The 27794-nt window shown below is 31.5% G+C and overlaps 1 protein-coding gene across 1 annotated transcript in view; it reads right to left on the bottom strand.

The window, feature by feature from the left end:
* LOC130891823 (DE-cadherin) overlaps positions 1–27219 on the bottom strand; it is a 60001-nt gene extending 32782 nt beyond the window's left edge. The window contains exon 1 of the mRNA XM_057796848.1: positions 26804–27219. Coding sequence (XP_057652831.1) covers positions 26804–26879 — 76 coding nt within the window. The 5' untranslated portion in view covers positions 26880–27219. The remainder of the gene's footprint in view (positions 1–26803) is intronic.
* Between the last annotated feature and the right edge of the window lie 575 nt (positions 27220–27794).

Genomic DNA, 27794 nt, shown 5'->3' with positions numbered 1-27794 from the left:
TCGATGTATTGGAATATTTAAATAAAATCTTCATTTTCTACCTGAAAAAATACGTTTTCTTAATCTTAATCAGATGACATTGATCTTCCACTATCGTCAACATTTATATTGAGTGTATTGTATACACTCCTTCCACTTATAAGGTGTAATTCGTGGAAAATATTTTCAACGTCAAAAAATTTAAATGTTTATTTTCTGCTGCAATATATTGTTTCACATTTGCCCAGATCAACTTAATAGGATTGAGTTCACAATGGTAGGGCGGTAATCATGATGTTTTTTGACCATTTCACCAATAATTTTTGGGTTAAATTTATTCTAATGATCTTTGACAATTTCTAAAAGCTCTGCCTTAACAATCGTTTCATCAAAATCGATATTTTTGTCAGAATTTTCTCAAGTTTCCTCGTGTGATACGAAGCATTGTCTAATACGACAGCACAATTCTCGAAAGAGACCCGTCGATTTCCTCGTGATAATCTTCGGTTTTCTTTGATTCAAATACTTGTAAAGCTGGTAGCTGGCAGGAAACCATCTTCACTACCGATGTGACAAATTATGAGTCACTGTCCATTTCCTAAAATTGAGTTTTCCTTATTACCTATAAACTACTCTTTTCACAATTCTTCTGATGGCGCTCCTGTCAAAATCATTAATTGAATTGTTAATTTTTTTTGGTGGATTCTTTTTGTGTCCGCCACTGAATGATTAGCTCTGTACTCACAAATGATTCGGTACTCACTTGAAGAAGATACTCCTGAAATACTTGCCGTATTGGAAACAACGTCATCAAAAGTCTGGACCAATAACGATGCGGCGCCCCGTTTCGCCTGGAATGTTCATGCGATGATTATGCACTAATCATTGTTTTGGTTCACTATTTTTCTTCGATAAATACACTTTAGACGTCTGTTAGTATGTAAAAATCTTCATAATTTTGATTAAATAAATGAACAAATGAAGTGTTGTCTTTCCCGGCACACAACAGATGGTTAAGATACACTGCCAAAACTTCACGACCGATAATTATGAGAATGTTGCTGAATGAAGGTGAAGGTGGGAAAAGAGACAGAGGACCACCAGAGAAAAAATGGTTACAAGAAGTCAATCCGGATATAGATGATGTAGGAATAATATAATAAAAGATGGAAGCTCACGGTCTAAAGAGTTGAACTATATATAACTACTCTATAATCAAACGGAGTTTGAGGAGTTATCATTTACTCACGGTTCTTCAAAAGAACATGAACAATGTGTTCAGAAGCGATCGATATGTGATGGATGGAATTCGTTTTATGAATGGATTATCCATTAGCGTCTATACAATAAATTTTAATGAATATTTTTCATTTCATTGAGCGATTTTCAGTAATTTTTTGGTGTATAATCATTTCTTGTATAAAAATTAATAACTAAAGAGGTTGGAGACCAAATAAACAATTTTTTTTCTTTTTTCTAAAATATTAAATAAAGAACAAAATGCTTTCATAGATTCTTGACAAACTTAATATATCATTAATAGAGCACTTGTCTTATATTTAAGAATAAATCACTAATTTTAAAACTTAAAAAGGTTTATTGAGAGGTTTGACAGACGAGATACCCAATAGTTATTTATAAAGAAATAAAGAAACGTCATTTGAGACGGTTTGCCCTTTCGATTAGGGATCGAGTTTCATTTTCTCATTAGACAAAAGTCCTTTATTAAGAGTAAGCATAGAAATGAGTTATTTATTGTGCTCGAATAACGTCCATATTTCTTGAAAAAATTCAATTACTTTTTCTGTTTCACCCAACTTTTTCTATAATCAAGGAACTGACACATTTTCCTACTATTTAATTAAATCGCAGTGAAAATATAATTGCTAATAAAGCTATATAACAAAGTAGAGTCAAAATATGTTTTAGAATTTCATTATCAGTAATTTCAAGTTTTTTCATCGTCAGTTGTGAATCCAAAGTAAACTCTATAATGAATATGTCTGACTATACCTATAAAATTGTATAAATGTAGACACCATAATAACAAAAATATTCATTACTTGTATTGTAATAAATGCCATTCTCTAGAAGTTGGATATATACAGTGTGTACAAGCCGTATGGAATAATATATAATATAATTGGAAACATCGTCATAGTGTGTATGTAATTCGACGAATGTTTTGTTTCCATGGTTGGCATTGGAATGTTGGACGTGGAAAGTCGGTTTGTTTGAGCCGCTTCAAAGGAGTTGGAACGGAGTTGAAACTAACACACACCTCTTGTATGTGAATGCTACATATTTTTTATGGAAAACAAAGTTGCCACTATAAAACAGCCATAAGGCTCCAGCATTCTTCCAATGTTCTGCCAACGTTAGAATGTTAAAAAAATCGGTTATTTCATTCGCAATCTTTTATTCAATCTCAAACCGTAAATATAAATCGGAAGCTAAAAAAATAATAGTAGATAATTTATGTTATCATCCATATTCCACAATCTGAGTCACTGATATATGAGTACTAGGAAAACCATGATAAATGAGACAATTATTAGCAATACTCATTTGTTTAGACTTTTCTCTCTGTGGTAGATATTAATCATACTTCTAACTGAATCTTCAATTTTATCAGTTCTCAACTGAATTAAGTTTATTTATAAATGTGAGTAACCGCCAACATTCATTCACATTTTTTAATACAGGGTGGGCCATACATTTTTACAATTTTGACATTGCCTTGCAGAAAGTAAAAAGAAAATATTGTATTCCAATAAATTTTTATTCAGAATAAAGAGCTTGGCCTGTAGATTTTTTAAATTTCTTATAAACATAGAGTATGTTATCGAATCTTTAATTTTAGTAATGTTCTGACCGCTTATACAAAAAATGGCTCGATCTGTAAAATTATTTCTGCAGTACTTTAACAAAAATAAATGTAGATATTTTAATGTAAAAAAGGGAAATAAACACGTCTAAAACATACAATCGTGAGCAAAAAATCGACTCAAGTCACACGCTCGCGATGAAAAGTCTATAGCGGAAAATCTGTAGTTTCCATTTTTTTTTATTTTAGCATCTCAAAGCCGATAGCTTTCTAATGACTGGTCTATGTTGTTGAGTAATTTTTGGTGAGGTAAAAACATCTAGCAAAAAGTAACCTTAAATAATTAAAAACATATTCATCAACTCATCGAGACAACTGGAAAGAAAACAAGATCCCAGAGGAGTGGAATACTGGTGTAATTATACCAATGCACAAAAAATGCGATAAAGAGGACTGTAAAAACTATGGATTCATTACACTTCTTAGCATTACAAGTAAAATGCTCGTCAACTTATAATAGAAAACACAAATCATATGCAAATAGCATACTGGGAGACTACCAAAATGGGTTCAGATCAGGACAATCCACAATCAACGCAATCCACACAATAGACCGAATAGTCCAAAAAACAATGGAACTCAATAGAGAGCTACACACAATCTTTATAGATTTGAAAAAATAGACAAAATATTATGGGGGATTTAGAAACAAAAAAGGCTCACAAAAAATTAAAGATATTAATAAAAGTTATATTACAAAACACGAAAGCCAAAGTAAGATATCTGCAAACACTAACAGAAGAAATAAAAATAAACAAAGGAGTCAAACAAAGCGACTCGATATCTCCAATCCTGATTAATATGATTTTAAAGAACGTAATGAGAAAAGCAAAATTAAATAACAAAAATAATATAAGAAATCAAATACAAAAAGTAGCATACGCAGACGGTGTAAAAATATTGGCTAATACAAGAGAAGATCTAATAAAGGCAATCAACAAACTGGAAATTGGAGTGGGAAAAGTCGGTTTAGAAGTAAACCAAGAAGAAACCAAATACATGATAATAGCAAGACAAGACGAAAGAGGAATGGACCACCTAAAGACACTGAAATACATATTTGAAACTGTATCCTCATTCAATTACCTAAGACACATACCTAATGAAATAATAAGAGAGATAAGACAAAAGGATATCCAACATTTAGAAAAAATGAAAAGTTACTTAAAAGCAAGAATATTAATAATATAAACAAAATAAAAATATATAAAAGACCAGTTGCGTACGCCATGGAAACAGCTATCATAAATAAAAAGGAAGATCTGAAGATAATCGAGAGAAAAACTATACCCGGATGAAATAATACAGGAGATGGAGAGAGACGAAGGAAGAAAAAGGAAGAAATAAATAAGTGGGAGAAGAGAATATAATAAGGTATATAAAAGCAAATCATGAGAAGGAAACCCACAGAAATGGTGAGGAGGATAACACAATGGGTACCTTTATGGACAAGAAGCAGAGGAAGACCAACAAATATCTGGAGAAACCAAATTGAAGAAAATACCAGAATCCTAGAAGTATAGATTGGAAAGCAAAATGCAGACGAGACCAGGAAAAACAAAAAACTGTAACCAAAAAAAGCAATGGGAGTAATTCACCCCAATAAAGAATTTTGTAGGCGTACTAAGAGCTAGCCATAATCCAAGAGATTGAACGGCATAATTATAATTAACAGTAAAGATAATACAAGCTTAAATTCGTCAAAATAATTGATTTGAAATTAACCTATCAATATTTAGTGTTCCCTCCCGTGGCCCTACTGACAGCTTCAAATCGCTTTTTCATGGATTGAAAAAGTTTATTTACTCAAACTAGTTCGATGCTATCCCATTCTTCAGTGAGTGCCGTATTGAGGTTCGATTTCTTGGCTGGTGTAGGATTTCTATTCCGAACAAATGGTGTAACGTGGTTCTAAGATTTAATAAATAATTCCTGAAATTTTCAAAATCTTTCTCAAAGATGCGGACAATTTCATTCATTACACAATAATTCCATGCTGATTTCATTAAAAACAAGGTGTGAAAGCAGCAAAATGTATTCGTTAATATCCTTCAAAGTAATGTCTTGGTAGCATTTCTAGAAGTTTTTTTCAATGTTGAATTCTTCTCCAGTACTTTTTTACTTCCAAAGTAAATGAAGTCATATGGCGCTAAATCTGGTGAATAAGGCGAGAAAAGTTTTAACAACCAAAAACTCGTGAAAAAAAAAGCGAGTTGTGGCACAGGGCGTTGTCGTATTAGAAAGACGTTAACTTATTTTCGGGGTCTTTTTACTCGCATATCGTTTTGCAAACTACTTCCCTTAGAACGAATCGCCCTACGTCCTCAAAATAGAAAAAAACAATTATCAAGATCGTAATGTTTGACTTTGATTGTCGGGTCTTTTAGAGCGAGGTGATTGGTTTCCGAGACATATTTCTAATAGGAAATTGTTTGCCCAAATGGAAGAGTTTGGCATTTTATATCTATTCCTGTCAGTACATTTTGTGAAGTTCAAATTGTGAAAAGTGTATTATATAATAGAAAATCCTGCCACTAATACGGATGGGTCGGATTAAATACGTGTGTGAATAAAGCGTGTGGGTATTTTTTAGGAACGTGGTATAACCGGTTCTTCTTCTTAATGTCCACCGCGGCAATCAATTGTCGATTTTTGTTTTGTTTTGGAAAAAATCTGTATTTTTGTTGTTTATTTCCGGAATTTGGTTTTAATTCTATCGTTTAATTTTTCCTTATTTAATTTCAAGAAGAAAAGTTATTTTATAGTAGCGCCTACGATCTTAAATTTTCAGCCTATAGCGACAGTTTCTAAATCACTGTATTTTTCTGGTTGCTACGGTTGCGCTGCTTCTACATAACTGGTATTCACGTCTAGGTAAAATTATGTAACAAATTTTAAGGTGAAAATCGTGAAATATATTTGGCTTGAAGACGAAAAAAATGGTGAATCGCCGTTAAAATCATGACTTGGAAGGAAGCCCTAGTATTTTTCAACCAAGTATTATTCAGGACCGGATTACATTCGTCAAAATCACATTCATTCATCAATATAATCAAAATTTATGTTACCCACCAAGTTGAAATGACAATAGATGGTCCCACTGCAGGTATCTGTTTTTTATAGAAATAAGTGTAAATGAATGTTTAGGGAGTATGCAAAGTAACAGCGATGGGATCATAAATTAGCGGCAATTAATTTTAATTGAGTTTAATGTAATCAACTTTTTTTTATATTTTGCAATTATATAATGTTTTAATAAATGTTACGTCAATTTGAAGAAAATGGTGTAAAGAGAACAAAAATATGGTTGCCAGTTCGAAACAAAGTGTTTGTTGCTAATTGAAATATTCGCCTTTGAGGTCTAAATATTTTTGCAAACGTTCAAACCAATTCTTGAAATGGCTTCTTGGGGTGATTAAAATTGCTAAAATTGGATATTATTCTGCTTCAAATATTCAAGAATGATGCGATGTTTTTTGTATTGCAATCTGCGATACCTTAAGAAACGACTCTATCTGACTGTAAGTGGCTTCGCAGTAACAAACGTTAATTTAACAAAAAGAAATGGTCAGCCTTTAGAAATTTTCTTAAATAACCAAATATTTTAAAGAGTTTTCGCGTCGTTGACAGTTGCAGCTGGGCAAAAAATTTCTGTTCACCCCGTCAAAAAATACACAAGTGTTAATAAGGCTAAATACCAAATAATTTAAAAACAATATTCAGCGACAAAAATAAATGAAAAAGCTTTCAAAAAAACTTGTTAGTTTTGACCCAAAATCAATTCCACCTCGTTGGAAAACAGAAGAATTTGCGAATTTATTAATAAATATAGCAAAATGCCATTGAGCCATGTTTTATTCAATTCAGATTACGGTTGGTCAGTAATTTAAAACCAATGTAGTTCAGTGACCAAACTCCAATAACAGTTGGAGACACTTGTTGGCATCAAATGATTTGTCTTCATATGAACAACAACAAAATTTAGATAAAAATATAGATATGATGATTCAGATAGTATTAACAGTGTTAGAGAAACTCTAAAAACTACTGGAACTTCATTTACACTCATGTTTATTGTACAAAACGATCAGATAATCTTTTCTCTTGCAATGAATTGATCTTTGCAATCATGACAACCTCTTCTTGTGGAAATTTTTCAACCGGCAACCATAGATAACAACAGTAGATATTAAACTTGAAATTTTGGAATAGAGTTGTTTCAAAAAACAGATGGCTGTATATAATTAACAATGATACAACTGTTTATACTTTACAACTCGTTGCGACTCACTAAGAGCTGGTAACCATACACTACTACACTATTTTCTTCGTAATGACGTAAAATGGATTGAAAAATTGTCATTTATATAAAAAGTTAATTGCACTGAATTCAATTACAGGTAATTGCGGCTAATTTATGATAGGTTGCTATTACAAAGTATACTTCCTAAACACTTAAAGAAACATACCTGCAGAATATAGTGGGATTCTGTACTATAACAAAATTTCAATTTGATCAACATCGGAAAATATATTAAATTGACGTTACACTCATTCATTTTATTTATAATTATTTCTATAGAATTTCAAACTAGTAACAGGTCCTGCTAAAAAAATAGCATGCTTCATTTTAAATCATATTGTATGGATTGTAGTGAAGTTTTGTGTCATGATTCTGTTTTTATAAAGTTTTAGTTGACTCACGTAGATAACAATGCGTCTACTTCAAAATAACAGTTTTTTTGTGGTTCTTCAATTCTTTTTTTATCTTGTGAATACAATGGTTTAATAACCCACAGTAAACACATAATTTTCTGTAAATTTTGTGCTTACTGTAACTATAGACCTTAATCAATTTGGTGTATTAAGTTTTATTCAAAACATTTTCAGTCGTCAATGGTGTTCATTCATTTGATTAGCTCAGACTGAATATATCTTACCCATACTTAATTGAAACCTATAATTGCAATTACAAAGTTAATAATTGACGTAGTAAATTGAAACAATGGATAATAAATTATAGTGAATATACAGGATGTATAAAACGTTTATTAATCAATACCTAACTATTGGGAATTAAATATTACAAGCTAGCGCCAAAGTGGCGAAAGTTTAAACTTGACATTAATGTAAATTGGAGGTTATACTATTTCAAAGTTAAAATCATCAAAGATTATATATTTGAGTTGATGAGTGTGCGAATTTTTTCTAAAAACCATAAAAGAACAAATTAGTGACAAGAAAAAATTTTGGTTTGTTCTTTCTTGTTTATATTCCCGTAGAAAATAATAAAAGCTTTATAAAGTTTTTTTGCCAAAACATCACATAACGAGAGAGAAAAAAAAAAAATAAAAAGAGGTACTAAAACTAGCTGTATAAAACGTTTTGGTTAAGAGAATCTTCACCAAAAAGACTCGCTAAAGTAGTTGCAAACAAACCCTTCATAGGATCTCAACCCTTTTGTTGTATCAGCTACAGAACAATAGAGAAAGCATTGAAAAACCAGTTGCTGGGACAATCTACAGGGGTTGAGACAGGCGCACACTCTAGAGAAGATCTGCTGAATGTATCGGCCTAAGTAAGAACAATCCTCGAATACTATCAAGAGCTCTGTAGTGACCTCAATGGACACCCTAAGACGCTACACTTAGCAGATAATGCAGCGTGCAGATTATGTGGCGCACACCTGGTAGCGTATGAAATAGAAGAAGGCGATTTCTGGCAGCTACAGACAACTTACATTCTGAACTTTCTAAGAGAAGTGGGATTAGTAGATCAGCTGTTAACATACAGTATCTCAACAAGAAAGGGGGACAAATGGTACTCTAATATAGATACATACAAGAGACGAAACACCAAAAATCCGAACGTTTTCTAAACTTCTTAATGTCCATATATGTAGCTTTGAAAATCGACACCAGGGGAACTAAAGGAGGTTGGTAATGTTTGAAACCTCGTGATTTAATTTCATAAGATTCACAACAAGAAATTGATTTTCCACCAAAACAACATAACCTGAGTTTCAGCAGGAGTTTGACTTAGATAATCCTATACAAGTGAATTTACCCTGACAAGTCCGGATTTTCCAATTCAATTTTAACATAAATTACATTTTAGAGAGAATTAGGGTAATTATTGAGAATAACAATTTCGTATAGCAGTTTACTCTACCTTAACATTGTTTCCAACCATTAGATTCATTGTTTCGTTTGATATATTTAACTTTAAATTTGTATTTCAACATTTGGGTGATTCAGAATTTTTCTCATAAATCTAATTATTGTAGCTTATTGAGACCAATTTCAAAATATAATAGATATAGCATACAATAATTTGAAGATATATTATTGTATCCCCTCTGTAGATAAAATAAGTATTGTTGAAGGGTATTTTAGTACAAAGCAGAGATTATTTTAATTAATCTCGCTACGGTCAATACGCTGTATAAAACAGGAATAGAACAGAGCAATGCACTTTCAAATACCCGCATCTCTGCAGTTAAGTCATTTCAATTTATTTATTAATATTGGTTATAGATGGGTGGCTCGATTAAAGAATACAAAACATAATTTGAATTTACTAAAGTTCTTCAAAATATTAAATTACAGTGTAGTATGAATTTTTTCTCAACTGTTTTAATAATATAGTGAAATAAACTAAACAAATTTTTTTCATGTTATATTCAATACAGTGGATTCAAAAACTCGAGAAAAGGTCGAGAATATTATTTTATTGTTTTATGCTAATACAAGAGAGTTGGAAAGTTGGCACAAACTTTTTAAAAACGTTAAAAAAAAGAGGGCTTCCAGAGATATGTTTTTATAACTTCATATTATACAGGGTGTCTCGAATAAGATGCGATACAAAGCAAAAGCGTATAGGGAAGTCCAAAATATGGATTGGTAATTTACTTATATACCAAAAGTTGCATCCCTAAGCCTCGATGTAGAGTCCCAAATTTCCAGAAAAATTAATTTCTTTGTCGCCCTTAAACTTAAAAATACCAAATTTCGTACACGGTATGAGACTGTTAAGGGCATTGGGGGGTCAGCTTATCTAAATATTCGGTGAATTAAATTTAAAATTAGAAAAATTGAATAAGTTGTCTTTGTCGTTAAGTGGATTACTTTGGGTCGTTTAACTATAACTGGGCAGTGAAAACTAACTTCACTTTACTCTTCACTATGAACTTAACTAAAAGGGAGAAATTACCACAATCAGCGTAAATGTTGAAATTATTAAATCCACTTGGTATATTGCTTAACACTTTGACTGCACTTCTGCTGATGTTGAAAACATATCTATTACGCACGGAAATAAAAAAAAATTTCCCATTTCCTGAATCCTTCTGTATTTTTTCTGAGAACATTTAATTTCGCTCGTTTTTTATATATCGAATCCATATTTGTGGTCTTAATAAATTTGAGAATAAACTTACCAACATTTGCATGACTGAGTTCAATACAATAAAATGGGTGATCGACAGCTCTGGTTGATAAAATTTGAGCAATTGAGTTAAACGGATAGGTATTTTTAGTGTAATAATGAACATTTTCAAATAAAATGGCATATGTTACACAAACTAAGATTGTTAGTTAAGTTTTAAGATAGACAAATAAAACCGAGTATTCCTAACTGGATATGGCTTTATTATTTTTCAAAATATTCTCCATTGAACCAATTGTCAAAGTATTTTTTCCATTCCGATTGAGGAAATTCCAAAACATTTAATTTGAACGCATTAACAGCTTCATCAGGTGTAGAAAAACGTTGACCTCACAAGTCATATTGATCTGCGGGAATAAGAAGTAGTCATGATATTTTGACTGTTTAAAAACGTTTTTGTTTGAACTGATGTGTAAGAGCTCGCATTGTCGTGGTGGAGAAAGATTCGCCTTCTGCGATTGGTTTCCCTGATTTTTCGCATACTTCTAGCAAACAAATACTGGTATACCATTCAGAATTGACCGTTCTGCGTTGCTCTAATGGAACGGTTACGACATGTTCGAAAATTATTTATTCCGAAAAAGCAGGCTACCATTTGCGTCGAAGTGCTTGACATGAGCTTTTTTTGGACAATTGTCAAATTATGCGGTATCCAACGCGAACAAATCTTTTTGATAGCCTATTTGCATGCTCACGGTTTGTCACATGACGATTTATGGCATTATCTAGTTTTTTTGTCAATTTTCATTCAGTTCACACAACTTTTCCCATTTCAAATTCTTATTTCACCCCTTTCTATTTTTGGATTCTTCCCATATATTTTTAACAAATTCTATTATTCCTTATATTTATTGCACTTTGCTTATTATCACCTTGTCTAAGGATTCGATTTCGAAAAGAATCTAGATATTCGCTTTTTGGGCTCCTACTAAATTTGCTTAATATATCCTGCAAGATAATGATAAAAATCACAGAAAATGAGAGAGGATGGACGGTTTTTCTTAATCTTCAAGTAAAATTACGAAATGAGTTTACTTCGTTTTAATTGTAAATTATTCTGCACAAAACTCTAGACAAAAAAGATCTTTCTTCAGAAATCCTTATTAATTATACGATTCAACGTTTTTAGTTTTTCACTAGGAGCCGGTTTGTACGTACAATAGCAATGTTAAATCTAATGACAGGCGATTATCAAAAAAGTGGAACTAATGCTAAAATCATGTCGGTATGTCACATGACGATATTGCATTATCAGTTTACGCACAGCATCGGTGTTTTTTGGCACAACAGCCGATTTTAGATGACGTCAATTCAATTTTTCAACCAAGATAAAAGTTTCAAGTATCTGTAAACGTAAACTCAAAAAGCACACGGTCTGAGTACTTTCACCATTAAAAATGTTAAACTGTCAGATTTGACAAATTCACACCAGTGTTGTCATATCTTAAAAATTAAAAGTAGCAACCCTCGTAGCATTTAATCTGACTTCACGTGACATCTAGATTACAAACTTCTAAGCATTTACAATGAAGCGAAAATATTGATCAATACATTAGTTTTACGTATTATTTCATTTTATTGATTAATTTCAAAAAATATTTATCTTATTAAATTATTTTAAAAAGCCAACTGAAAACTAGTCCACAATTCGACTATGTCAATGAAGAAATAATACAGTTCTAAACCTTTCACTATTGTTTATCATGTAAAAGCGTTTAATGGGTTATTGCCGATCCACACTCGCACGCTAATCACGGCGTGAATAGCAGCTCAAGTCGCGGATAAGATTGCCAACAGTCTACAATCGCAGGTTCGCGTTGGGCTCAAAGTATACTTCACGCTCTTGACGCGTATGGACGTCTTGTAATTTTCTCAATCAAAGTTTATTTGTAGTAGGTATGGACAGTGAAAACACTGCAGCAGGTGTTTTTCTACTTTGCGCTTAGGCAATTTATAATTACACCGTGGCAACTGCTACTGAGCGACTGGGCAACCTTTATCGCGGGATAAAAACCGACAATTTTCGAGGAACAAGTCTCTTAGAATATGCGAATAGGAACCATAATCATGCTTCGCACATACGCGCGAGTGCGGATTTAATAATTTAATTAAATGTTTCGATAATTAATCCGTTTCAGTAACTATCACAGTCGCTGATACCTCTAGTTTATTCGTGTTTTATCTAAATATATAAGAAATTGACTTTCTAAACTATTTCTAAATAAACTGCACGTGGGAAATGAGATATTTAATATGAATAGACATTTACATTATTAATATCAATAGAAATTTATATGGTGAGATACGAGTAATATGAAATATCTTTGAGTATAATATGGGTCAAAAAGGTTAATTTTCATGTGGTAAACCGCCGTTTATTCATATTACGAGGGTTGTATAAAAAATTTTGTACGTAACAAAAAAACAAAACGTTTTGTTCCATAATTATTTTTATTTTTCACCAAAGGCTCTTGTTCAAATCTGCACACGATTTCCAGGAATGCTCTAATATTTTTAACCATTACAAATAATACTAGGCATGTCCATAAAATAAGGTTCCTAACGAATTTTCACAATGTAAAACGTCTTAATTAGCAATGAAAAAATACATGTTTGGAAAGCTTAGACCTCCAACTATTTTTCGACATAATCACCGTTAAGATCAATGTATATTGCATGCGGTGCACCATCTTCTTCATGCCTGGGTCGTAGAAGTCTTTAGATGCGCTGTAAAGATATGGTAATCACTGGGGGTCAAGTCTGAGATGTAAGGGGTGTGTGAAACACTATTCTATCCAATATGTAAGTCCGTCTTTGAATTCACTGCATCATTTGCACATATGTTGCACATTCATACACTTTTTTCCATACACCTCATATTGTTAAGAATGAATGTCCACTAAAGAAACATTTTTTGCACAAAAAGAACGAATCACCAAGACAAAAATAAAACCTTTTTTCAGATCGCGCCAAATCAAGTGTCTCTTTCTGAAAACTATATCTCAAGGGGTTGCAACATCTTGTAGATGAAGGTGGGCCAATTTCCCCAATCTATACATTTTGATCAACATCAAATGGGATTTTTATCTTCAGAAGAACTATTGACGTTATGACTAAATTAGAGTCACTTTGGCCTGAGGCACAGTCGAATTCCCATTTCGTCGTCAATATTAATTCATGATTATTTAATTTTTATTCTGGAGGCTTTGTTTCCAGAATTCATTTAGCAGTATGGTCAAGCCAATTCAGCAAAGGAACTATTGCGAATGTTTCACTACTTGATATGTTTTCAAGGTAGCACTCTTTCTTTAAGAAGATTTTTTTATAACTTGGAAATACATGGCACTGTTTTAGCTTTTGTCGAATCACCTCGTATTGATATTTTGTCAGTTTGGCCTAGAAAAATATAGTAATGACTGATTACATCTACATGTGTTGCAGCTGCATTGTTGGTACGATGCTTGAAGGGTGCATATTTGATTCCTCTTGCTTCTTTCTGCACAATCAGTCTTTACACATCCTCTGGATTCGCTGCCTGATACGTTGAAAACATATTCATTTTCCATCCATTCGCCAAATATGTTCTCGGTCCCCATTTTATTTATGTTTTTTTTTAATTAGGCAAAACATTCTTGTTTAGAGGTGTAGGCATTGAAAAAATGACTGGACAATATAACGTTAGTAATTAGACTGAACTCCAATAAACGTGATTAGACAAGGAAAAATGTACTATGTAAGCTAATTGGGTAGGCAGGCGTACTCTAATCCTTTCCTTTCTTTGCAGTATTATATCGGATAGGCAGATGACTTTTGTTCTAATTTTTACTATAACACATCTAGATTGAAAAGTGACCTTCCACATTTCGGAGGAAGTTGGACCTTTCTTTGTAATCATAGCTATTCTCAATGCTTATTTCAAATTCGGAACTTACAACGTTGTAAAGCACTCTAATTTCTTTGTTGGCCAGTTAAGTTGATGTGTAGCTTAGTTGACCATCGTAGAGTAGAGAAAAAATTTGATAATTTTCCCCCTCTCATACAATTATATATCAATCATTTAAAGTAATGTGTAAATTAGTCAAACTTTCATTATTCTCACATGGGGCCTAAATTATTGGTACAAGTACCAACAATAATCTGTAGCTCATATAGTGGGAGAATCGAAATCAGCGCATGGGAACCTCATTTTATAGACAATCCATATAATTGCAGACTTCTCCTCGAAATAGGCGTTTACGTATGCTATCACGTCTTCATTTCCTCAAAATCTCTCTCCTGCCAGAGAAACTTGCAAGTTAGGAAACGTGAGAAAATCGTTGGGCGCCAAATATGATAAATATGGTGGATGGTCAACCATATCTAAGTGCAATTCATGAATTTTTGCCATTGAGATCACTGAAATGTAAAAATGTTGATTGTCCTAATGGAAAGGCACTCACTTTTTCTTCAAATGCTGTCGCTTTTCTGTAATTTCTCCTATCACCTTATCAAGCAATGATGCGTAATACACTCCTGTTATTGTTTGGTATTTTTCAAGATAGTCCATGATTACTATCACATGGCTATCCCAAAAAACAGCTGCCCGGCCGATGAAATCGTTTTTGTCTTTTTCGGAGCAGGTTCGCCCTGTGTCTTGCGTGTTTTTTCGTTTCAGGAGTGTAGTAATAGATCCAGATTTCATCTGCAGTTATGAATCGAAGCTAAATTCGACTTATTTTAATTGAATTGCCTCAATAAGGCCTGAGAAATGTTTTTTGTTCAAAGGTAGTAATTGTCTTCTATTTTTTATTAACATGTGAAAGTGGATTAGTAAATAAATTGATCATAAATATTTCTATACATAAAATTGCCCTGCTCTAAATTTTTTTTTATATTATTTAGTATGTAGTAAATGAATTTACAGTTACGTCAACACCCATTGTTTAATTCCATAGTAAATATATTAATAATTGGTGACATTGATTAAGAATCGATTGAAAAGAAACAGTTATAATGTTGGGAATTATATCCGTTTACAATTTTTAATTTGAAGAGTCATCGAAATAGCACGTGTCATTATTTGAAACAAAAAAGCACGATTTCATACCTTTGGTGGGTGTCATAATATGAGACATGATGTTTACAATTTTTTTTAATCATAAACCTTTGTGGTTTTAATTATTTCATTGATGTTTAGCTGATTATAAGCATGTGTTGTACGCCTGTTAAGAATAAGAAATTCTCCAAACAGATGGTACTTGCTGCAATTCCATGGAATACGATATTAGTTGCGAAACCCTTTTCTTCCATCTCAATCTCAATTTCGAAAAGTTTTTATACAGTCAGACTTCAGCGAAGCACTTTCTCTAAATAGATTTTAAAAATAAGATGTTGATTGGTTTACTTTTTTATTTTTGTCAAAACCAAATTATGAAGATTATGTAAATCATTAGGTGGAACGCATATTTTGAGCGCTATAGACATTATTTCAATTGGACTAGGGTAAAATTCAAATCAACATGGATTTCCGTGAATTTTGACAAAACTGACTGCACTTCTACTGCAATAATTTCTGAATAACTTGTTTCGTTCCCATCGCTGTATAACCTCCACGTTCTAATGTTAAGTCTATTCTGACCCACCGAGATTTTATGAGGGAAGCAGGCGTGACGTGTTCGCAAACAATGACGACCACAGACCTTGGGTGAAACGATATAGACTATAGAGGGTTTCAGCATTTTTGTAAACGTTAGTGGATCGTGATATATATGTTATAGTTCACAAAGTATGAGAGAGATATAGAAATTCAAGTTTGTTTTAAAATTAGTTTACCCGCAGATAAACTGATAACAGATCGATAAAATTGAATTTATCACATCAAATATTCGGGTTTAGTAATAACAAAAGAAAATTCTTATTTCTATAAATAATAAATTAAAATTATTATAAAAAAGTAAATAAATGGCCTATAAACAGAAGTCTAAATATTATAGGAAACTGAAAATTGTTTTTAGACCGGGAGCGGTCAATGCTGCCGTGTGTAATCATAAGGCCAAGGATTATTCTTATGTATTTTGAGCCGCTGAATCCAAACATGCCCGGAGTTTCTACGAAAAACTGGTATGTTTTGTTTAAATTGCAATTATTTAAACAAATTATGAATAAATGGTTTTTGCGGTTCGGACAAGTTTTTTATGCAAAAACCATAGGTCTCTTATCATTTTTCCGTATAATGCATATTTAAAAATTAATCAATTTTTGAAAGTCGAAAAATTGACGATTTTTACTAACTTTCGATGTTAATAACTTTTGGCCAACTGAACATTTTTTAAAATTGGAAAATCGTAATTGTTCTTTAAACCTTACTCTACAAATTACTTCGATATTAGTGCATATCCGGCGTTTGGCACTTATCACGATTGACAATTAAGCGCTTTCTCAACGTTGCAGTGCGTTGCGACAAGCCTCGATCCATGCGCGCCGAACGCAGGCGGCTCTGTTCTGGCTCGCATTTTATGTCGCTAATTTACTATCGGCCTTAGAAAAAGATCAACAACAAAACTTTGGCATTAACATTAACAATATCATTCCATTACATAAGCTCTCCAATTACACGACTAAATAAATTACAACCTGAATTATTGTAACATTTGAACGAAATGTAATAGCTTTCTTAATAAAATGAAGTACTAGTGTCATACGAGGTCTGACTATTGTGACGAAAAACAGTAGCAACGTATCAATCTCAAATTTCTCGTTAAATTAAAAAAAAACTCTGAGTGCTATAAATTGTTGCCGCCGATAAAGGAACGGTTAGAAAAACTTTAGACGATGAATGACACACATGACAAAAGTCTGTGCGAAGTTGGTGCCAAAAAATCCTGACCAAAAGCTCTTGCATCAACGGGTCTGCTCAGATTTCCTTGAAAGGTTAGGAAAATATCTGCTTTGAATGGGATCCGATTTGAGTCGATGGAAGCGGTAAAGCAAAAAAAGCGCAGAGCTCCTAAAGGCCCACATCAAAGAAGACCTCCAACACTGCTTCGATTAATGGAAAAAACGTATGGAAAGGTGTGTAGTGTGGGGAGGGGAGTATATTGAAGGGGAGCATTCAAATGTGGAATAATTGGCCTTATTTGCATAAAAAAATTGTTCGAACCGAAAAAACTATTTGTTTAAACAATTGTGATTCAAACAAAACCAGTTTTTCGCAAAAAAGCCGGGCATATTTGGACGGAGCGGCTCAAAACACATTAGAATATCACTGTTTTAACCTTGGCCCTATGATTGCACACAACAGCATTGACCGCTCCCGGACTTATTGAAATATAAGATTGTGAGTTTGTATGAAGCAATAAATAAATATAACTGTTGTAAATTACAATTTATCTCTCAACTGATGATAAGTTCAGACCGGTTTTACAACTTAATTATAAATTAGAGAAAAAATTTCTTTAAGAGTAATAGCAGAGTTACTATAAAAGTCATTATGGCCTGAACGGTTTGCTCTAGGCCTGTGCTGGAATGCAAAAAAGTTCTACGAGAACTGTTGATCGATGGCTGCAAAGTACCAATTCGTTTTGGTGCCCGATCAGTCTGACAATAAAGAGAACGACGAGGCCTATTTGCTTGCCACACGGAAATCAGCAAACCAACCAGTGGATGCAAAGCCCTTTCAGAACTCAGCGGAGACCGATGGGAGCATTTGGCATGATACAAGCACAAACACACATGAATGAGCCTGTCTTACCAAGTAACTACTACACTTAAATATGACTGTGGACTGACTGTTTAACCGGATAGGCATCAGGGACGATTTGAAAAGCTTTTAATATATTAAAAAAGAAGAAACAGCAGATCACTTAATATGTTAGTACCCAGCACTAACACGTTCAATGTTAAAATACTTGGGCATGTCTTACAGTTTGCCTAGCTACGTTGAAAGGTTCAAGTCAAAGTACCTGATTTTTCAAAGGACATCGATCTTTGGTAGTTTTAAGTGAAGCACGACAGGCCTAAGTCCGCAAGGTCCCCGACCGCCCACTAACCTAATTATGAAAAGTAATTTATAAAACAACAAAATTTAAAAATGTGTACTTTCGAAAAATATTTACTACGTCAAACATTACCATTAATCGTTTAAACAAATTTAAATTGTATTATCCACAAATTACCATTTATCTTTACAATAAGATTTGCTGAATTTGTTGAAAATTCTACAGTTGAGCTAATATTTAAGATAATACGCCGCTACCGCCTTAAGATTAATAGATTAGAGGTCAGTCACATAATTTAAGTCCCTAACCAAATTTTTGTACATGTTACAGTTGTTATAAGGATTGAATAGCATCAATAAACTATACTGATTTATAATATACAAAAACTTTGACTAGGAAATAGATCTAATCTCTTTTATACACAATCTCTTAAGCGCTTTCACGCTAGACCCATTATTTAGATTTGAAATACTTGTCAGCTTTCCTCGCTTAATATCTTAAAAGGATATTTTTGTTATTAGTCATTCCATCATTTCTGACTGAAGCATACAAATCACAAGATTTTAGAGGCCGTTTGTTGGTTCCAAGAATAGCAATACATACCACCGTCAATATCTGTTTCGTTTCTGACGTAGTTTATTTATAATAAAATGTGGGATCGATTCTGTTAACTCTTGTTATATAATAGGTCATAAATCGAAGTACTTTATAGCAAGACCTGTTAAATGTTCTTGTTGCTTACTTATTACCGAATATACAGTAGCTAACATTGAAGATTATGTTGTAGATTAGAATGAAATGGTTAAAACAAATTCCAAACTTACGAAAAGTGATTTAAAACTTAAAAAAACAAATGCTCGTTAGGGAATAGTGTGTTTTTTGTAACTTATAGAAAAAAAGGATATAAATCCTTGAGAAAAGGATTCTAAGTGAAAAATACTGTGTTGATCATATACATTATAGTGTACCTTTCCGATAAATCAGTATTGTACAATAATATTGTACAAATAATGCAAAAAATCGTCCAAAATAAGTGAAGACATAGATATTTACATAAACTGGAAGATTTTCTGTAAGTCCAAGTACCTACTATATCACAAAATAATCAAATATACTAATAAATAAATAAATATATTTTACAATATTATAAATAAAAATGATCAATTTTTTATATGAAATATTAATCTCATTTGTATATGAGTTTCATATTAGGAATGACGATCTGAAATCGATTTGTTTTACTGAATCGATATTTTACCCTTGAATATACACATTCGATTTTTTGTATTTGGGTAAGAAAAACTTAACATTATTCATCTCTGACAATTGTGCACTTAAAGTATGATCCTATACATTACTGGCAAGAACCAAAAGACTATTTATCAGCATTTTCACTCAATATCCTTGATGTATATGAGTATCGTGGGATCATCTATTCCTTATGAGGGCCTTTGTTCAATTGACAACGACATCGCAAGAGATGAGAGTAGACTTGACAGACTGTTTTTTAATTTTGATAAGAAGCATTGGGAACTATAAGCTATATCATATATTTTCTCAACTTTTTAATGTTACAAATACATTTAGAAAATAAATGTCTTCTTTTATACCTGATCTAATATTTTGATATGGTAATAAATAGAATTGTTATTATCGAATTCCCTTTAATAAAAAATCCCTAATTTTACTGATAAGAGATTCCAGGGATTGTTTTATATGGTATCCTTCTTGTTTTTCATAAAATGGATTTATATTTGTTTGTAAATACAAATTTGAAAAAAAAAACGATTTCTTAGAAATCGATCTTTTAGATCTCGATTTTTTTATGAATCGATTCATCAGGTATGTTTATATAGATTTGGAGTCTCTTATACACTGTGACACAAAGGATCTATTGTGTCCCCCTTTCTTGCTGCTATACTGGGGAGCCCAGTGTTTACAGTTGATCCATTTATCCCATTCTTTTTAAAAAATCTAGAATGTGGCATGGTTTTAATTGCCAGAGATCTTCGTCTTCTATTTCAAGGGCTCCCACGTGTACTGCTCTGGAGTTCCTTAGTGTTTCACACTGTGAGAGATTGTGGATAGAGGTTTCGTCCTCTGAGCAACAAAATCTGCAAGCCGCATTATCTGCTAGGTCTAACGTCTTCAGGTGTTTATTGAGGCGACCGTGCCCCGATAGATCTCCTGTTAGTATTCGTGAATTGTTCTTACTCGAGAATGTGGGATGGCTGTAGCTGCCAAAGATCTTCGTCTTCTATTTCATACGCTCCCAGGTGTAGTGCTTTCGTGTTACGTACTGTTTCACATGAGAGAATATGGATAGAGGTTTCATACTTTGTGCAAAAAAAATCTGCACGCCGAAAGTTTAGTCTTTAGGTGTCGTTGAGACGATAGTGCTGCGATAGGACTTCTGTTAGTATTCGTAGATTGTTCTTACTTAGGTTGATACATTCAGCAGATCTACTCTGGTTATAGTTTCCCAGAAGAGTATTTGCCTGTCTCAGCCCCTGTAGGTTGTCCCAACAATTGGTTTTGCTCCTATCTACCTTCTTTTCCATTCATCAGGTGGCGATCCTAATCAATTCAAAGATAAATCTTTTTTGGAAAGAATCGCCATACCTATTTCATATACTCGTAAATTCATTATTTATAATTTTGAATAAACGACAGGTAGGTACGCTTTTCTGATCATTTTTAAGAAACTTTACTTATTTAAACTTTGTCTATGTGTTATATTAAAAACACAAAAAACAGATCTTGGAAAAATATATAAGAACATAACATAAAACTGAAACTTCAATGTGAAAGAAACAATAAAGCAGAATTAAGTAATTGCCAAAAAACAAAAAAAAAATATAATAACATAATTTTATTTTACGCACTCGTGCATGAAAAACATACTTTAAGCAGTAGTGCGTAAAAAAACGTATTATTAAGGTCTCCGTAGTGTAGTAGCTAGAGTACGGGTTCACATGCGGGAGGTCCCAGATTCAAGTCGTGCTGATGCCATTTTTTATTTTTCTACTTTTGTATAAATAATTATTTTTAGGTGGCTCTATACATGCCGAAGAGAAGAGTTGAGAAATTTAATAACACAAATTCGTCTGTTGTTTTGTTAATTTGTTCTAAACTTGATTAAAATGTCCAAAATAGCAATGAATATATCATATAAGGAAAATTACTTAAACTTCTGAATTTTCTCAAGAAGAAAAGATATTGTTTACAATTCATGTGTAAAGGCCTTTTTTCAACTCATTATTATGGTATTCGCCTGCGTTTCCTGCGATAATATTCGGTAAGTAATATGTATGAATGGAATTTTGTTCGGAAGATCTTTCCACTACCTGCTTGTAGTATTCTATAACTTCTAAAGTTTTCCACTCCTTGCCTAATAGGTTATCCACATCCCTAAATTTTGAATTTACTCCAATAGGAATTGGCTTCTGTTGAATATTAATATATGACTGGCCTTTTCTGCAAACCCCTTTAAATACTTCTGTATCTGATCAATATGACAGCTCACCTCGGATCGTACTAATGGAGTTCTTTATATTATGTTATATAATACTTTTTGCATTCGTTGAATTCAAAATGCCACTGTGAAACTGGTGTCAGAATTTGTTGACATGCAATTTTCCAATCACTGCTAGGAACTTCATTTCCTAATTTAAAAACTGTACCATGTTGTTTAAAATCATCTAGATAATTTTACATTGGGATTGGGCCGTTTTGAGGCTAAATGAATGAATACGTCGAACGAAAGTATAAATTTCCACAGTCAATCCATAATCAATCAACTGGGGTGTGATCATTCCAGGTAGAATATATAAAAAATAAACTTCTGTCGATCGGCAGTACATGCTTTCATTTCTTCCAGATTTTTCACTTTATTCTGTCCAAGTCAATCCACTATATTCTCAGTTTACTATCTTTATTACTTTATGACTATTCTTTTTGCTTCATTTTCATTATATTCATACAAATTTAACTGTTTCTTACTTATTTTATTGATTATTGATGTTTGACCTATCATGTGTACATTTCTGATTATTTCCCATTTTGTTTTCCCTTTTTTTCTCAAATGTTTTATTTCAGCTTTTCAATTTTTGTGATGTCTTTAAATTACCAAATTCTCTGTTATATATGTTAGTGTAGGAATAATTATTCTATTTTATATTCTTCCTCTTGGTTGAATATCTGTTTGTTGCCTAAAGTCTTGTATTTATCCTATGTATTTGGGTTTATTTCTATCTTCAGTCTACCAACATCTGTGTTCCATATATTTATTAATTTCTGAAAATTTCATATACCTATTAGTTTTTGAATCAATACTGTCTCATCTGCACATAACAAATAACTGAAGCTAACTGGTTCTAAAATATTAAAGCCTTTTATTGTATCGAGTTGTCTCTTCTTTTTTCAAATCTTATCTACTTATTTTAGTCCTTATGAGAAGTTCATCTAATCTTCTTCTTTCTATCTATACCTAGCAACTTACTGTTTAATTACTTTCAATATTGTTATCAGTATTTGCATTTCTAACAGTCCAAAAGCTGCCTGCTCTACTTCTAACCTATGGTCTCTTTTATTCTTGTTTTTAAAATTCTGGTAGAAATTTTTTTGAAAACATTACTATAATTTGAAGGCTCAGAGTTTAGGTAACGGAAATATTGTCACCACTCAGATATTACTATTTAATATTAATCTTTAATAGTAACTAATTTTCAAAAAAAAAACTTTCTTTTTCAATACTGAATATAGAAAGTATAATGATTTTATCAAAAATCATGACTTCATGTAGACAATGGAAATAATATTTCAAGGTTATAAAGGAAATTCAACTTATAAAAGGTTTTTTATGGTTTCAATATAATGACTACCCTACTCCAATTTATTTTTTATTGTTCATCTAGTATCCGTTATTTCTATTACCCTTTCATAACATAAATTGGCTCGAAATATATTTATAAAGTTAATAGAACAAATTGATTTTTAGAGAAAGGATTCAACCATACAATGAAACATTTTATTTCAAGTGTAATTGGCCATTGTTTCACAAAACAACACTTGATCTACCATATTGTTATTATTTTATCGAAAAACCTAATAGTAAATTTCTTTTTTGATTGATTAAATATAATTCTCAGTAATTTGAAACAACTTTATTGGATTTGAAAACACTACTATTCAAAAGTTGGGACACATATGTTGTTAAACAAAATATGCACTAAAAATTAGGTATAAAAGCAATTGTTTATATACAAACAAAAAGATTAAATTTTATAACCACATTGTATGCATTGGTGTGATTGTTGTACCTTATTTCGATATTTTTTGGTTGTACCAGAGCATTACAATATGATTTAAAAGATTTCTGCTTCTGAGAATGGTGCCTCTAATTTTTACTAAAAGAGAACAAATTGGAATAAATGAAGACCTAAATTCAAAACTCTGTAAATGGAATGAACGCTTGAATGTACCACAAATGGAGTTGAGATGCTAAAAAAAATAAAATTAACCATTTAACTTGAAAAGAATATGCTACAATGGATAATAATTGACACCCATTCTTATCATTTCAGAATTATTAAATCAGAATAGAAAGTGATTTGAAAATACTTCCAAAATATTTTATGCCCAGAGGTCTAAATCTCAGTGGTTTTAGGTTTGTGTTTCATGATAATGGATCTAAAAATTTACCATCTATGTTCCACCAAATTTTTGGAATGTAAAAATTGTCATGTAAAGTGAAGAGAACTTACAAAATGTATCAAACAGAAAATTATTTTTAGTTATTGAAGTGAGTTTTCATTTATATTTATTTACCTGTACTATATATTGGTACTGTTTTATTTTTAAAAATTATCTGTTCAATACTTTATGTGAACTTTGGTAATAGACTGATAGCATAAAAATAAATATTTGCTTTTTATAATTCCATCATATTTCTATTGAAAGTGATAAGTATTATTATTCAGATGAGTTATATATGCACCATGAAGAAAATTAATGTATTATTGTTTTATATTGCAAAATAATGTCATTCAAATATCCTAATATATAATTTAAAGAACTTGAATGTGGAATTAAATCAAACTTTTATTAATACTCCAACTGAAACTTAGAAAACTGCATACATGAACAACTAAGGTTAGGTTATTGTTTTGGAAAGAAATCAACTTCTTGTAGCCAACCTTACAAAATCAAAACATGATATCCCAAACTCCACATTCTTATGTATTTAGGAAATGACACAAAATTGTCCACAATTGGTAGATGAAGCTATAATTCTTTTGGTAGTTTGAAAGCAGTTTCTTCTCAACTGAATAATTATTCCATAAAAAAAATTGACTAAAGTCTACAAAGATGCATAAAATTTGTAAGGAATACCTTTATAAAAAGAGTATGAATACTATATGTTTTTAATGACTTGAATATTTAACCTCTCATACCTTTAATATAATTTGTTACTTCGACAAAGAACTCACATCAAAATAAAAACCATTTTAATTTAATAGGTTCAGATTAATTATTAAATCAAAACACTTTACATTAACTTAATAAAAGCCCTCATAAAAGGAATGATAAATGAAATTACAAAACGCTTCTGTGTTTTCTTTATTTAATAGGGGCTTTTAATTGAATGACTACCTAAGACTGAACTTATTTGAAATAAAATATTTTATTTTAGTATCATATGAAGAATACAAATATCCAATAGTATTGATTTTAATTGAGTATTTACATACTTTTGTAACTAAAATTGTGTGCTCGTAATTTATAGGTATGGCAATATCTGACATATGACCTCATATTTGTATTGAGTCCTATACCATTCTAAATCAAGTTTATTATTATATGGTCAAAAGATCTAATATTAATGTGCTAACCCCTCACAACTCGCTATGATTGATAAATTGCACAATTTATTAAATAATTTTAGCTTTAAAGGTATACCTCCTCCATATGCAAGCAAATATTTTACATGATAGACAATCAGTCACCCTTAAATGAAAGTTATAGGAGTCATAAGTAATTATTGAATAAAAAAATGTAAGTAATGGATATCTTATATTATCCTCTAAAGACACTGATGTATTAGCTTAAAAAGACCAACCACACATTACTATATTTATATTCAATTGCTTTTGTGTACAATTCTAGTTCATTCACTTTTATTTTTTCTTAATTAAAAACACTATTATTTATGATTAATGAATAATCGCCTATAAAACTGTCTCCATTTATTTCAGAGCGTCTGGTTATCTAGAAAACAGTTATTTTAAACAAACAATTGAATTTCACAAGTTTATTTTTCTGGGTGTGGCAAAACGAGTGTGTAGATTTAAGAAATAAGTGAAGATTCATTGAATGCATTATCGGACACTAAAAAAGTAAAGATAATATATTTTATAGGAAGGGTAAAAACCAAACAAATAAGGAAATCATTTTGTAAACGATAATTCTTCCCAGTTAAAGTTCAATTACACTTACATGTAATGTGATTTTCTTAATTAAGCAACAATTAATAATAATAATAATAATGTTAATAGAGATAGTAACAGCGAATTTTATATAATAAACAACCAGGCCAATTAAAAATTGTCGTGTTTTTAACCATTGTTCAGTAGACCCACTTTTATAACAACTACATAGGTACTGTTATTAGCTGAATTGTTGACAATTAGTAAAATTAAACCATTTACCAATGTGTGATAACAGTTATGAAGAAAGAGGAACCCATGTCAACATGGCTAGAATTTACAGCACCTAATTCCACATATCAAACAATGGTTTCTATAAACATCTCAACAGGGACAACATTGATAAGAATATAAAACTGTTTGTCTAGTGATAAATAGACAGATTATATTAATAGAAAAATGTTTAGAAGTATACTTTTATATTTTTCACATAAAAAGTCCACCTCAATGAATAATGAGAAGGGAAACTAACTAATTAGTATAAATTTAAAATTCCAAAAGCTTTTTAACACAGGATTTCTTATTTTCCTACAATCCTTTATAATATGCTATAGCACCATTTTTTTTTCCAATAACAAAATCAATTTTATTTGAGGTGCTTTAATACTTAAATTACTTTTTTCTTTAACTATTATGAATGAATCAATTAATACTACCTATACGAATTTTATTTTATGAATCATTTTACCTGAGAAGTATGATTCACCAAAAATAAATCTTAGGAATTTAACAAAGCAAGTATGTATAATGTTAATTAACTACTTTAGATTTATAATTTACATACTTTTAATATTATATTCAATATAGGTTTTATCACTAAAATCATTTTTTACATAAAGCAACAAGTGGATTTCAAATTAAAGCAACAGTTTAACTATGAACGAGTACTACTTGTAAACTTTAAGGGCATTAGCACGTGATACCTGTTATTAGTACATACCTTATACCTAAACGTTGCAGTTCGAATAGAGTAACTGTATAAAGGTTATTTAAAACTGAATAAAACAGATTGTAAGTTATGTACTTACCTCGAAAATTCGTTGTCTGACTACTGCTAACAGTAAAATATAAAAATGTATAAAATAAGCAGCCCAATCGTTCCATTCTAGCTACCAACTCTTATCACAGAACTTTTGGTTTGAAATTGCAATACATTAGAATTGATATTCGTTGTGTATATGAAAGTACCTCGTTTTTATAATAATCCACATTAAGAGCATTTGTTGAAACCGCTATTCGTTAGTTTTTAAACACCAACACCGTGATTGTAAAAACTCAATTCAGAAATAAACAAAATACACACAACTAACTCAACTCACAAAGAACTGGAAGCCATTTTACATATTATGCCTCAGTTAAACGTAACGCCAAGCGGCTACAGAGACCTGCCTACTCGCGGAAGAGCGAAAACTAAATGACTTTTGACGTACGCTACACGACTGGAGTGGGAAGTAGTTACTCATTGGTACTTACGTTGAACTTGGAGATAAATGTTGGTAGGAGAATTTCCAGGGAATTTTAAATCAAAATTGTAAAAGAAATTTAATTACATCCTGATTAATATTTTCCTAAGAAAACTTAAGGCCCAATTCAGATACTAAACATTGTAACATGGGTTGGAGTTTATTTGAAACGATTTTCAAGAGAAAATCGTTTCGCCACTAAGACTAACTACATTGAAATAAATTAAAGAGCTGGATAGGAATTATTAATTAAAGAATTGTATCATTCAATTAAATTTTCCGCTACAGTGTTGTAAAGAAATTGTGGAAAGATTAGGCAACACAGAAAACATCTTGACCAAAATGATATGAGTTTGTACTGCAAGACTAAATCAAATCACTCCCACATACATTAAAATATCACTTTTCGTTAAAAGATGTGAATCTTATCTGAAAATATAATCATGGAAGATAAAATAAATTTTGAAAATATCCGGGGACTAATCGCTCTAAAGCAATAACTTATGAAGAGGATGCAGAAGGCATTAATTTATTATTATGTATAGTTCAAAATCTT

This window comes from Diorhabda carinulata, chromosome 1 (assembly GCF_026250575.1).
Source record: "Diorhabda carinulata isolate Delta chromosome 1, icDioCari1.1, whole genome shotgun sequence".
NCBI classification, from domain to species: Eukaryota; Metazoa; Arthropoda; class Insecta; order Coleoptera; family Chrysomelidae; genus Diorhabda; species Diorhabda carinulata.
Note: the sequence above shows the minus strand (reverse complement) of the source record. Positions and strands in the feature narration are given on the sequence as shown.